The 14,184-nt window shown below is 34.5% G+C and overlaps 2 protein-coding genes across 7 annotated transcripts in view; one reads left to right on the top strand and one right to left on the bottom strand.

Annotated features, from left to right (window-relative positions):
• Window positions 1–2,849, top strand: part of ORC4 (origin recognition complex, subunit 4) — an 84,110-nt gene extending 81,261 nt beyond the window's left edge. For all 5 annotated transcript variants that reach the window (XM_008574585.1, XM_008574582.1, XM_008574586.1 and 2 more), the window contains 3 exons: window positions 33–128; window positions 214–281; window positions 2,399–2,849. In XM_008574585.1, the coding sequence (XP_008572807.1) occupies window positions 33–128; window positions 214–281; window positions 2,399–2,587 (353 nt within the window). In that variant the 3' untranslated portion in view covers window positions 2,588–2,849. The remainder of the gene's footprint in view (window positions 1–32; window positions 129–213; window positions 282–2,398) is intronic.
• A 2,460-nt stretch (window positions 2,850–5,309) lies between these two features.
• ACVR2A (activin A receptor, type IIA) overlaps window positions 5,310–14,184 on the bottom strand; it is a 90,802-nt gene continuing 81,927 nt past the window's right edge. Inside the window, exons 9-11 of one of the 2 annotated variants that reach the window (XM_008574581.1) lie at window positions 12,442–12,580; window positions 10,020–10,150; window positions 5,310–9,059 (exon numbers count right to left, since the gene is read on the bottom strand). In XM_008574581.1, the coding sequence (XP_008572803.1) occupies window positions 8,865–9,059; window positions 10,020–10,150; window positions 12,442–12,580 (465 nt within the window). In that variant the 3' untranslated portion in view covers window positions 5,310–8,864. The remainder of the gene's footprint in view (window positions 9,060–10,019; window positions 10,151–12,441; window positions 12,581–14,184) is intronic. The other variant, XM_008574580.1, reaches the window with a different exon arrangement.

The following is a 14,184-nucleotide window of genomic DNA, read 5'->3' on the forward strand; positions in this document are numbered from 1 at the left end:
GTAACTCATAGCTTATATTCCTTTTACTGTAGGTCTGTCAGTCTTGGAAATCTGTCTTATAATTGCAATGAAACATTTAAATGACATCTATGAAGAAGAGCCCTTTAATTTTCAAATGGTCTATAATGGTGAGATGAGACTTTGGTAGTTTCTTTCTGACTCTCCCCTACTGCCTATTTGAAGGTACTCATGTTGTCATTGCTTTCTATCCAGAATTTCAGAAGTTTGTTCAAAGGAAGGCTCATTCTGTTTATAATTTTGAGAAACCTGTTGTCATGAAGGTAAGATTTGATTATTTTTCTGCAGACAGGTATACTTTTTACATCCAATTTGATTGTTATCTATCAGAGTGGCACCTTCATTAATTTTTAAACATTAGGTATTTATCATAGGAATTTTTTTTCAAAATAGACAAATTATCTAAAAATGAAATTCTGAAGCAGCCAGTTCCATTTTACTTTGTGGGGGTATACTGCCCTCTGCTGTCTGTTAATAGTACTTGCATCCTAAAAAGGAACTACACATCGATATAATCCTATCCCTTTCCAACCCAAGGATTGGCTTTATAATCTGAGCAGTGAAAGGAGACAAAAATGCAAATAAGAGCCATTAAGAAACTTAAAGGACAAAATCTCATTGGCTGGTGAGGGCATACAGAGAAAGTTTTATGTGAGAGGTAGGTGAGGCATGAGTTTTAAAACTTAATAATTTTATTTTAGGGTACCATTGTCCACTAGAAAGATAATGTGAGCCACGTAATATAGTTTTAGATTTTCTAGTAGCCATAAGAAAGTAAAAAAAGATGAAGTTAACTTTAGTAATATATTGTATTTAACTCAGTTTATCAAAGTCTATAGTCAATATAGGAAATTATTAATGAAGTATTTTCCTTTATTTTCTTTTGTATTAAGTCTGAAATCTTGTGTTTACACTTACATCACATCTCAATTCACTAAATATTCATCGGAAATACTTGCTCTTTAAATTCCATAAAACTTATAGCTGAAAAAAGATATTTACATTTTGAAATTGTTCCAAACACACTTAATTTTCTAATTGGACCAAGTATCTGTTTTTAAATTTAACATTGCCATTTTTTCAAAAAAGTTAATTAATTTTTTTTAAAGAAGTATTTAGCATACTGGAGGTTGGGTTTTTGTCCCTAACTCCATATTTGTCTGATGAGAGTCATAGTTTGTAGGAGTTGTGAAAGTGAAAAGGCTGGCTAAGCATTTAAATTCTTATGAATCATTTACAATGGCTCATTTCTGCACTTTCAATAAGGAAGTGTTTGCTGCCTAGAGATATTTTAAATCTCCTTAATTTTATTCAGCCCCAGTACCTGCAGCCTCCGATATTTTCTCATCTTCAGAAACGAATAGTATTTGTACTATTTATCTTTTTATTAGAAGAATTAAAAAGAGAATATATTCTCTATGATACATTTAATACATAGAGAATGTACTCCAAAGATACTTTTTACAATGAGCTGTAAGAATAGAATTCCTCAGGAATCTATTTCAGTGTATTTAATGGTTAGTATGTCATGATTTAATGGTTTCTGTTTTTTTCATGCCCTAGTAACATACCTAAAACAACAATCAAGGTTAGAACAGACAATATATCAATATTAGGGATAAGAGGAAGCAGATAATAAGGAGCCCTATTAAGGTGCGGAAGATGGAAAAAGGAAACTTGTTGACAGGCTGTGACAATCTCAGTCAGACTTAGAGAAAAAGGAGCCTGTCTCCTCTCCTCCTTGTCCATACCATGCTGCTGAATCATTTACTTACAGGATAAATTGAATAATGCTTAAGCGTCTTTCCTTCCTCCCCCTTTGTTACTGCTGTTTTAAACTTTTATACAGCAAAGTCTTATAAAGGTAGAAACAGGATATAAACACAGGGCTAGCTGGTTAGTTTAGATGGTTAGAGCACAGACTTGTAACACTAAGGTCAAGAGTCTGGTTCCCTGAAAAAGCTGCCAAAAAAGAAAAACAAAATGTAAACACAAATTTGATTAAGCTAAGTAATCAGTCAGAAAGTTTTATTAGATTCTTAGGTTTTTATAGAGAAGAAAACTGGAAAGCTTTTGTTAAAGTACAAGGAGGAACTATGATAGGATGAGGTTAGAAACAAAACCATTTATTTTACAGACTGAATTAGTTTGCCCTGTTTACATTCAACAATACATGGATAGATAACTGTGCATTGCCACTGTTTTACCTAACGGTATGAAGTTTTTATGGGGTTGATGAGAGTTGTTTTTGAACCCTATTGATTTCTATTACATTGTTTCCTAGCGCCCTATTCTACAACTGACCAGAACCCTAACTGTTCTCTGAATTAACTTTATTTTCTTCCTCTATTCAACCTAAACTATATCTTTCATCTTTCAGGCTTTTGAACATTTACAACAATTAGAATTAATAAAGCCTATGGAAAGAACTTCAGTAAATTCACAGAGAGAGTACCAACTGATGAAACTACTTTTGGATAATACTCAAATTATGAATGCTCTACAGAAGTACCCCAACTGTCCTACGGATGTTAGGCAGTGGGCAACATCTTCACTAAGCTGGTTGTGAATATAACCAGTGACTTCAGTGTTGGCGTTTCAGGCATACTTCTCCAAAGAACTAAAAGCTATTGTCCTTTAACAAGATATGTTACTACATTTTCTTATATTTATAAACATTTTGTATTTATGGGAGGCTATTGCACATGTAGTATCTTGACTGTATGTTGCCTCTGAATCATAAGCAGTTATATGATTTATAGTTCTAGTGATTGATTTAGATTATGTTCTAAGTAGCAGTTCAAAAGAATAAAATGTGACTGTTTTAGAGATTGGACCATATGTTTATTTAACACTTGTAAAGTATTTATGTGGTCCATTTGAAGAGTTCATTTCAACCTAGCAGCCAGATGTTTTTATAAACCTTAAGCCAAAGCAGTAAAGAAACTATGATAAGAATTGAAGTGTAATTAGTAATCTTTTACTTATTACAGTAAAATAGTACAGCAGGGGTGCTGCTTTTTTACTTTTTGGTACACATGCAAATTTTGAATTCTATCCCAGACCTAGGTCTTCTGGTTCAGGAGACTGACTAGCTTAGCCAAAAGATGGTTCACATGAAAGAAAAAAGCCAAGGAGTTTACATTTTTCTTCTAGACTTCTCAAACCACCTACATCAGAATCCCTTGTAGGTTTTTTTTTAAATGCAGTTTCTTGTGCCTAACTTAGGCCAAAAGAATCAGAATTTGCCTTTTTAACAAGTATTCTAGAGATTCCTGGAAAATTACTCCCATAAATAAGTGTCTGGCAATGTTAGCTGAATCTGTTTCTCTCAAAAAGTAAATACCTAAGAAGAATGTGGAAATGTCAGTCAAAGCATTGCCTTATAAACTCAGTGATCCATGAACTAACACAGGTACACGTTTAAAATGAAATTTAATAATCATTCAGTGTTAGTGACTTCATTTGTTTAAGGATATTTGGTCACCTACTATGTGCACAGGAGAAAGTTTACAAAAGATAAGGTCTCCATCCTTATGCATTCTATAATCCATTTAGCTGTCAGAGGCCCTATGATATTTAGGTACTGTTATTTACAAGTTAGAAAATAACACAGTCGTGGCAGTATCCAGAATCACATGGGTTGGCAATGACTGACAGACTGTAATTCAACTCAGGTTTGATTGACACCGGAGCCCTAGCTATTAAGACTTGAAGAAGTTCAACGATAGGTTCCTTACCATATTTTTTTAAAGTATGCTCTAAGGAACAATTTATCTGGCTTTTAAGAAGTCTTGGGTATAAAGTAGAATATAAGATTTCTGTGGATACAGTAGCTCTTCAGTAGTTAAAACCTGTTCTTTTGCATACATAGCCGTTCCCAGCATAAAAAGCTAAGCCTTCTAAGTCTTCAGATCAGTGTCATTTTCTTTTCAGCAGTGTTTCATTAAGGCTAAGGCTTACATACTGGTTCTGAGCCAGTCTACATATTTTAGTGGATATTTTGCCAAAATACTTTACATGGTAGCATCACTATTATTACTAGAAGCAAGGATTTTACGCTTGAGCTATAATGTCCCTTTAAAAAAAATCCTGAACTATATTAGGAAAGTACTATCTGCCTTAAAGGGTAATGGCCTAAATGAACTAACTTGAGGACTGCAGGTTTTTATTAGCTTCAGATGCCACTTGAGAGCTGAGAGTCCTCATCTGCCTCCCTGGATACATAAGAGCTACAGAAGATCCATCAACATTCAGTATACAGATTAAAAAATTAAGTAGCAAGATGGTTTTCATTTTCAGTGATTGAGGTAAATATGAAAGTTATAAAGCAAATTAGAAATAAATAGGTTATCATGTCATACAAGTGAAGTATATGCCTACATTCCAAAGGCGTTTTTGCAGAGGGATATTAATGTTCACCTTACCATATTCCCTAATACAAAGAAACTAAAATGTATTTGCAAAATTTTTGAACACACTTTATCTCTTAAAATTGCTTGAACTATCATCAATAAAATAAAAATCCAATCAGAAGAGCCCTGAAAAACCTTTCAAGAATAATGCAAACTTACAAGCATGGGTTAAAGATATTTCCTTCGTTTACTAGAGGAAGACAGTAAAAACAAAAATTTATGAATGCCCTTGGATCATCACACTGAAAAGCAGATGAAAAGGAGTGTTACTTCAGTGCAGTTTTTACTGCTGTGTTCTCTCCAAGTGGCCCACCAAAAACAATCTTGTTAAAAAAGACCTCTCCGATTCACATGCATGCACATGGCTCTTGAGTCCAAAATTGGCCCAAACAAAACGAATGGTTCCAAAATTAACTGTCCACAATTACTGTATCATAATGCTGTGTATGTTGAAAACGATCTATTAACTTCCTAAAGAGTCTGTTTTGCAGAACACTCTATGGAAAATGATTGTCTTTCTGTAGAGATTCCATGCAGATTCTACCATGGTTTGCATACCACAGCCTAAGTGCTGCCGTTTCCTTCATCTTTACCCTAAAAAAAACTGAGAATCCATTGGTGTATATACTGTGACACAATGCCAACAAGCCTTTGGCGTCCAAATACTGGCAGGACTGACATATATACTTAGGTGGGAATGTAATCTGTTTAGACAACAAAGGAGAGAAATGCCACAATTAACAAACCCCCCTCTTTCTTTCACCTCTATCTCCATTCTTGCAAATCTCAAGGTGTATGTCTCACTTTAAATTACAAAGCTACAATTCCCCTCTGTAAGAACATATAGCTGAAGAAAAACTGCATATGCAAATCATATCATATTCACTTTTTTTATTTAACTTGGGGATGGAATGGGGATAGCATACATTTTATTTGTACAATATTTAACAATCACTTATCCAAGGTGGGGTTTATGGGGATTTTTTTTTTGTTTTCGCTTTCTGTTAAATACTTGCAGAAAAAACAGCAAGTACAGTTTGACAGTAGTACAACAACCTGTGCCCAAAACACTAACAAGAAATACAGAGTAAAGCTAAAATAATTGCTTACCCATATTTTGAGAGGTAACAAATAGGATATGGGTTGAGACTGCGTAAAAAACGTACTGCTGGTTGAATATCTGAGGTAAATGATGTTCAATCAAGATGCTACTTGTATTGTTTTGCCCATAATTGGTAAATAATTTTATGCACATTATACCAAATGTTCCTAAAAAGTAAGTTTTCAAAAAAGTAAAAAAGAGAAACTCGAAAATATCTGTGATGAAGCATTCTTTTAAAAAACAGTCATCAGTTTATTCCACTGAACTATCCGGCCAGGATTTTTCCCTGCCACCTGCATTTTACTTAAATGTGGCTGTTACTTAGTGGTGAGGAAAGGGGGCAGAAGAGATTCTTTTTAAATTTCATGATATATGATTCCATTTTTAAATTCCAAAGGTGTTGGGTTTTTTTTCCTGATTGTATTTTCAAAACATCACCATGAAAGATAGTGCAAGTTCATGGGACCAACAATTGTGAGGCACAGTCTCTGTTCTGGAATTCACAAGGTACCTGTAATAAACATTCAAACAAGAATCACATCACATGCTAAAAACTTCCTAGCATCTAAAATACATATAAGAACTGTGCAGGGCATAGACTTCAAATAAAGCCAAACACTGGTTAATCCATCAGTCCTATGGCAGTTGTTCATAAAGCATTCCTTACAAGGCGATCTGGGCAAGGTAAAGAATGTAAGAGCAGCAGTTTTGATGGGTATCAGAAAGGCAAAATACAAGACGAATTGTGAGGAGCACCAAACACATGAGGAAAAAGTTATTGGGGTCTCAGTTTGCCCCCAAACAAATCATCTTTCTCATTCTTTGATCTTTCCTTTTTCTAGTATCCCTAGCTCAAACTTTTTGTTAACATGCCCACTCTGCACTGACTGTAAACCAAACAGGAAAATACCCTGCAAAAGAAAGTTTTAACAAGACAATGTATCAGGACAGGTAGTCACTGGAACATTCTTATTTTACTCCTTATAAAAGGTTTTTCCATTAATACAGTTCTCAAAAGGATACAAGTTTTAAAATTGGTTAGCTACAGTTACGTACAATACCCAGGATTTCTAAAAATTTTTCCTAACATGAAGAGAAAACATTTTATATTGTGAATAACTGGTTTTATAAAATTTATCTCTAGTGCTCACATAAGCCAAACATTCATCATAATATCCCTTATTTATTTATTTTTTTTTTACTTTTAAAAAGAGGGTCGTTTACAACAGGTAGAAATTAATCTTCAGATTAATAATTTTCTTGTATGCATATTCTCAATATTTTCCCTTCTTGATTAGTTTCAAAATGGAAGCAAAACCAAATCAAGAAATGGAAAGGTAAAGTACTTTTTGAAATAAAGAAGTGAACACAACATCAAAATGGGAATTCTTACGAGTACAGTGAGACCTTGAGTACATAAATGACCAAGAGCACAAACTGTTCTATATGGTGTGTGGCACACAGACAAGAACGCTATTACTCTTCTTTCCCTCCCTGCTTAGAGTCTGATGACCTATGTATTATTTATAAATAACATAATTTATTTTTCCCAGAGATTAAGTGCATATTATATGTAAAATGTAGTGTACTGTGTGGTTAATTAACCATTTGAAGATAACACATTCACAGTGAGATCCTGATAGTGACATGTAAAAATTCTTCTATAAAATTAATGTATGGATTTTTAAATGACCTGACAAAAGTACATAGCATAGTACTGGCTATATGTTGGTTAGTAATCTAGAAATTCAGGAAATTCATGTTTTACTTTGGCCTGTATAAATTTGAGGAAGAATCCAATCACATTCTAATGTAATATTGTTTTGAAAAGCACTTTGGCAGCTACCTACCATCAGTTCCATTTTCTTAGCAAGGATAAGGCATGAACTATTCTAAATTAGTATCAGTGTTAACTGTGAAAGTAATTTTGGGGAGGAGGCTAGGCTATGTTACCTATATCAACACTGGTTACCTCTAAATGTCATTGCATATTTTAAGTTTTAAGTTTAACTTGTTATCCCTGATTTGTTTTAAAGCAGTAACATCTGAAATCTGTGCTTAAAGTTTAATATTTCTATCCTAGGATAATTCTTTACATATCACAGACATCAGATATTACTCTCACAAGATGGCACCAAGCAGAAATAGTGATAAAAGTGATAATTCTCAAAGCAGAGTGAGGAATTCTGGGTAATGACACTTCCTGAGGTGATCCTAAAACAGTGATAATGTCCCACACCCTGTTTGGTGAAAAGAAATACACTACAATTTTACATATATAAATAGGAAAAAATCTATTTTAAAAGATAAAATGAAGAGCTTTCCAGTGTCACAGCTCATTATTTTAAAAAATTTAAATCATGCTTTTAAGTTTTCAAATATTCCCCAAACACAGCACACCTAAAAAAAAAAATCAATAAAACTTAGGTAAGTATGCAATATTTTGGGAACTGTATGTAAGTTGAAGCTTTAAAACATGGGAAAAAAGGGAAAATGACACTATCTTTTCATCTCAAAAAACAGCACTCGCCCCCCCCCCGCCCCAATTACAAGCCAGCACAAGAAAAGCTAAAACACTGCTTTACGAATGGCCACTTACTGTTGGCACTAAGCATAGCTTACCGTCTTTCTTAAATAACACAGTGAATTTGTAATAACTTGTTACAAAACATGGATCAATTTATTATGGAAATTTTGTTAGTGTTTTCAATTTTATAATTTAGCAACCATGGAACTGAGGTATACCTTGTTGAGGGAGGTTAAAGTAATGCTTGGAAGCCTCTTTACTGTACCCCACTTTGATGACTTTGTTTATGTACACAGAACAGCAGCACACTAAACATTCACAAGCTGTGTCATATTGGCATTACAATATTCATTTATAGAAACAACAACAGCAAATGCAATAAAAACAAGTTACCCTTTTTCAAATCTGAAATGAAGTTTTTGATTTAAAAAAAAAAATAGCAGTAGTTCATTTAAGGAATTAGTGTCTTCTGACAGACATTAAGAAATCTGATGTCAGTTTTCAAACACTCGATTAGCCAGGTCCAAAAGATCCTTAATTTGGAGAGGGCCACATTCTTCATGTACATTTTTCAAAAGTTTCTTTATAAGAGTTTGCAACTTTTCTCTTAGTCTCATGTCCTTCACGTCTGTGCTGTAGGCAATGCGATATGTCTCCCAGAACCACAGTTTTCAACAAAGGAAGGTCTTACATTTCCAGGAGACATCCTACTCATTTCACACACAAAAAAACTAAGCAGTTTCGTTAGCTTAGCAGCTCCAGTTCAGAGTCCCATTCTTAGTGTGTACAGAAGGTGCAACCATCATAGACTAGATTCTTTGGGAGGAAAGTCAACATTTGTCACCATTGTGACCACTGTTACAATGTCCTCTGTGGTAATGATATTTGTTAGTCTTTGCATCTGGGTAATTCTTTCACCTACACATCCAGCCGATAACCTGGCTTCTGCATCGTGATCCCAACATTCTTCTATCGTTTCACAGAGCATTGCCATTCCCTAAAAGGAGGCAAAACATACATTCAAACACCACAGCAATTGTTGTTTGCCATTATGAAATAGAATAAAAATTTCATAAAGAAATTGCTATCAAGATTGGCCAAGTTTGATACTTTTTGTCAACATTCACTTTTTTTCTTTTTGGCAGCTGGGCAGTAAGGGGATCCAAACCGAACATTCACTTTTATTGAGAATCATTTGCAGAATCATGAAGAAAAGTACTGAGAGAAATCATTTTTTTTTTTAAGCATTGGAGATTATCACAACAGAAATACTTATTGAAATTCCAAAAATCCCTATCTATTGTTCATAAACCAGGTCTTTTCAATGCTAACTCTTGAACTGGACTCGAAACCAAGGCCAAAGAGGGGTATACCAATTTTTATTTTCTTAGTTAATATCAGCATTTCTACCTTGCAATTAAATAGAAGATTAAAAGCTATCCTTGAGGTTTCCCTACCTGATTTTATCCATGTTTCTAGTTACATTTAGACCAAATCAGCCAGGGCAATATTGTCCTATCCTCTGTCTAGTTTCTAGTTCTAAAACATTTTTAAGAATTTGAAAGTCTTCCAAGCCCAAATCAAAAGGCTAAAACAAACTCCCATGGAGAGGAGAAAATGTGGTGCTTAATAAGCTTTTTAAAATGGAAGGTGGTGATCAGCAAGTTTACCTAACCACAGGCTCAGAGCCAGGTATTCCTTTCCTGTGAGTCTTTCCAAATAGAAGACATTCTCATCTGTACAGGACCATCAAAATAACAGCCTTCTAAGGCACTTTGGCTTCATAATCTCCCTCACAGGCAGACACAATCCTAATTCTACTGCCTCTAAAACTCTAGTACAGAATATCCTGTGTGAAGATCATCTCCCAAAAGAAAGAAAAACGTGCAGAGATAAATCATTCCTCTGAAAAGTGTTTTATTGGAATTTCAAACGAAAAGCTCCCTGTATAACTTACAGCATGTTTCTGCCAATAATCTCTTAAAACAGGCCTCTTTTTTTTATGCACAACAACTTCCTGCATGTCTTCAAGAGATGGATGCTGGCCAATTTCCTCCTCAAATGGCAGCATGTACTCATCTACAGGTCCTGAAATGTAAAAAGAGAAAAAAATTAAAATCTTCCTGACTTCTAAACTGGTACAAAGTTTCTAAAAACCTTTTTCCAACTGTTTACATGTTATAATAAGAGAGAAATGTATTCTCAGTTGTACTTATACACAGTATGACCAAATTTATGAGAAATCAAAAGGTCTATGATTTGGCATGTAGCCCTATGAAAGACGGTTGTAAGGAACTTCATCTGCTCTATGAGGAATGCCTATATCCATCTGCATGCAGAACATAGGGAACAATCGATATTTGCAAGTTAAGGACATATTACCCTTTAAGGTACCCACTCCATGCAATTCAGATCAGAATGTTAATAGTGTTGTTTCCATCTCTGGAGACATTTAAGTTCATTCTGTTATAAACATCTTTATTCTATGGCATATCCAAATCCCCTCCAGGGACCACATTAAAGTTTGAAAATCTGAATTTAATTAACAGCTAGCCATCAACAAATCTGAAAGCACCCACTTTAGCAATGTTGTTCACACTATCCTCTCTGCCCCAATTTCTGAGAGTCAGAAATACCTCACTTTGCAATTAAGTATTTCATAGAATGTACAAAGCATTTAAGACAAGATATAAGAAAAAATACCTATCCTTTTCTTTTTCCATAAAAACTTCCCTGATAATTCCTCTTCCCTACAAAGCAATTTCTCCTCTAAGTTCCCATAATACTCCCTTCCACTTCTCAGATAATTGCATTCGTTCAAAAATATTTCCTAAATACCTAGGTACTAGGCAGTGGGATAATTCACACTTAAGTTACTCTATAGAGTTAATTGTCCAAGATATATTGTATCACCTTAACTAAATAAACTGTGTTACCTGAGGGACAGGGCCTTGGGTCCCCCATAACACCTAATCCAGTGGTTTGCTATCGAGAGTTCATATTAAAGTTCTTACGAAATATATTTTCCTCTAACATCTGCCATCTGATCTACTTCTGCTTCCATAAATGCACATAATAAATGTAATTCCTGTTCTATGTTGAGTCAAAATATACTGAACAGTTTACTTTTCCTGTAGACTTCTAAGCTCAAATTATTCCAACCTTTCTTAGCTTTTGGATCCACTCTCATGCCAAACCTCCAATCCTGCAAGAATGAATGGCTGCTCATTTCTGAACACTCTACTATTCCCTTTAAAAGTATAGTACCCCCGAATGAATTTCACATTCCAGAGGTAGTTTAGTCCATCCTACAATGAGCTTATTACAGTACTAAGAAAATAAAATATTCTTAGTAACAGGTTAAGTTGGTATAGCTTTTAAATTTTCAACACAACTTCCACCATCTTTGACAATTGAAGGAAGTTTTTAGGCAATTATAAATTAGAAAACCAGATCAAGTTCATTTACATTTGTTCGGGAGCTTAGCAGTCAGAAAATTTGCTTTATATTATCCAAAAAACTGCTGCAAAATATTTGAAGAGAGTATATACTTTATGGAGCACTAAAACACAGTTTAAAACTAGAATACTAATTTTGTCACACTAGGAACAGTGCAGGTTTACAGAAATAAATAAAAAGCAAATATTTATGGGACTTAAACATGAACTTCAATAAGAAGAACAAAGAATAGGACCCTTCAGAACCAAGGTGCTGTATTAGGGAAATTGACTAATGTTTACAATAATGTCTACATCAGGTCAGACTTTCAAAGCTTTAAGGAGGCAGAATTTAACCTGTGGTACATCTAAACGCATGCTTACAGTTATGTGTCATAAGGATAGACTGTAAATTCAATCTGGTTGGTTAGTTATATGCTGGCATCACCCAAGTGCTGAACAGACTCAGCCTGAGTGTCTTGGAAGGCAAAGTTCCTCCCACTCTACATGTATCTCTCACCACAAGAGTTGACTTTAGAACCAGGGCAGGACCCATAGGACCTAACCAACGCTCCCTACCTCTAGATCAGTTTTAAACCTAGGGTTCACCATTTACCAGCGTGAGGCTAAAATAGGCAAGCCACTGAGTCTCATTTTCCTCATCTGTAAAACAGATTAACTCCAAGGCTGTTTTAGGAAACAAGCTAATGGTATGTGAAGTATCCAGTAACACATCTGGCAATGGTAAAGGATCAATACATATTAGTTCCCCTCCTCTCCTGCTCCACCCTCAGCTCCCTGGCCTCGTGAATTCTCTACCACCTCTTAGAGTCTACTAAAAAAAAAAAAATTGTTCTTTAAAAATTACCTTTGAGTGTAATCATCCCTTTTCATACAGGTGTAGTAGGCATACGTATTTTTTAACATATTTTTTTCCCTTACCATCTGCAGCAGTACAGCGAGAAGCCAGTTCCCACAGGACTAATCCCATGGCGTACATATCTATCCTCAAAAATGCATCCCTTTGGAAGTTTATAGCACCCTCTAATACTTCTGGAGCCATATACCTCCGGGTACCAACCTGAAAAAGATAATGAAAGCAAACAGTATTCATTAACTTTATGAACTAACATTTTATGATTTTTGTTTTTACAAAATCAAACCAATTGTGATCTACTATCAGGGTAACCAAAACCAAATGTGGACTACTATCAAGGCAACCAAATTATGATCACCAGACTATATATAGATAGGGTGTATATAGTAAGATCCCTCCTGGGTACACTTAAAATATATCAAAGGACATGCTGGTACAGGCTTAGAAATTTTTTCCTTTCTGTAAATAAGCACAAGAAACTGAAAAATGATTGTTTTCTGGGAGAAAGATGGAATAGAGAAGAGAGCTGCATACTTTTCAATTATATCTTTGTATACTGTTTGAAATGTAACTTAAACACCCTTTTTGAGAGCTTCTTTTTCTCTGTATTAAAAGAACGAATGAACATTACAAAACGTTGTAAAAAGAATTAGTCAAGGGATGGATCAACTTTTTAAAAAAGTTCTATTTGTACAAAATCTATGTATTTCTGTCTCCAACAATTTGGAGTCTCTTATTTATATCTGTCCCCAAGAATCTGGTAATTTTTAGTACTGTAATTATGGTTACGAAGCTAGTATAGCTCACTTTGGTTGGTGCTTGACAACATTCATATATGAATCCTGACAAAATTTTTCTGAGACAGCTGAATAGACCACTATATACGTGAGTTTAGTAGATCTAGGGAGTAGCCTAGATCTTTCCCCTCCCCCCCCCCAATAAAAGCTCCATCCTTAGGTGACAGGTCACTAGATTTGAAGTTAAGTAATTATATGCAAATATACATATAACAGATGTTATTTAAAAAAAGACATCATTAAGACTCTAAAGTTCAAGTTTTTAATTTATTTAATAAGGAGAACACTTAAAGAAAAAAAAAGTAGCTCTTTTTTTGCTACTCTAAATAACTATTTTAATTGTTCTATAAGCAAGTGTTTCCCAAAAGCCTACTTTTCTCTTAAAGAAAAATGTATGCCATCCAAAGTACCTCTTTCATTTATGAGATTATGGCTTATCTACCTTTTTAGTGCAAAATGTCCTGTCTTATACAATGATGATGATATTAGATAAAATCTGTGGTTTTTTCCCAGTGTTCTTTCCTTACAATATATAAAATGTGCAATAACATGCAAGTCCCTCCTAATATTTTAAAATTTTTCTGGTCCATAAAATCTAAAGTCAAGGAGCCATTGCTGTAAGCCAATTAGTTATTTTTACCTCATCGTGTAACCCAATCATGAGGGAGTTGAAGGATGACATGAATGAGTCCCCAAATTTTTTCTCAAAACAAAGAAAAACAACGGGGAAGTACTACAGGATAAAAATGTTCCCAAAATTTGTCTTATGATAGTCGATCATACAATTAGCTCAGAAGTTTGTCCTTAGGTTTCTTACATAATCTCTGTCTTTGTAGTATTCCCCACAACACTGTCTCCATTCCCAAATTTGGTGTCAGCTTTTCTAGAGCTACATGACTGCTGACCACTGCCCTAAAACATTAATTGTTATTCTATACTGCCAAAATTTGTTGTGCTATGATCACTTATAACTGTGTTCTTGGGGATCAAAAGTATATGCTCAGAGAAAGA

This window comes from Galeopterus variegatus, unplaced genomic scaffold (assembly GCF_000696425.1).
Source record: "Galeopterus variegatus unplaced genomic scaffold, G_variegatus-3.0.2 Scaffold1067, whole genome shotgun sequence".
In the NCBI taxonomy this organism is placed as follows: domain Eukaryota; kingdom Metazoa; phylum Chordata; class Mammalia; order Dermoptera; family Cynocephalidae; genus Galeopterus; species Galeopterus variegatus.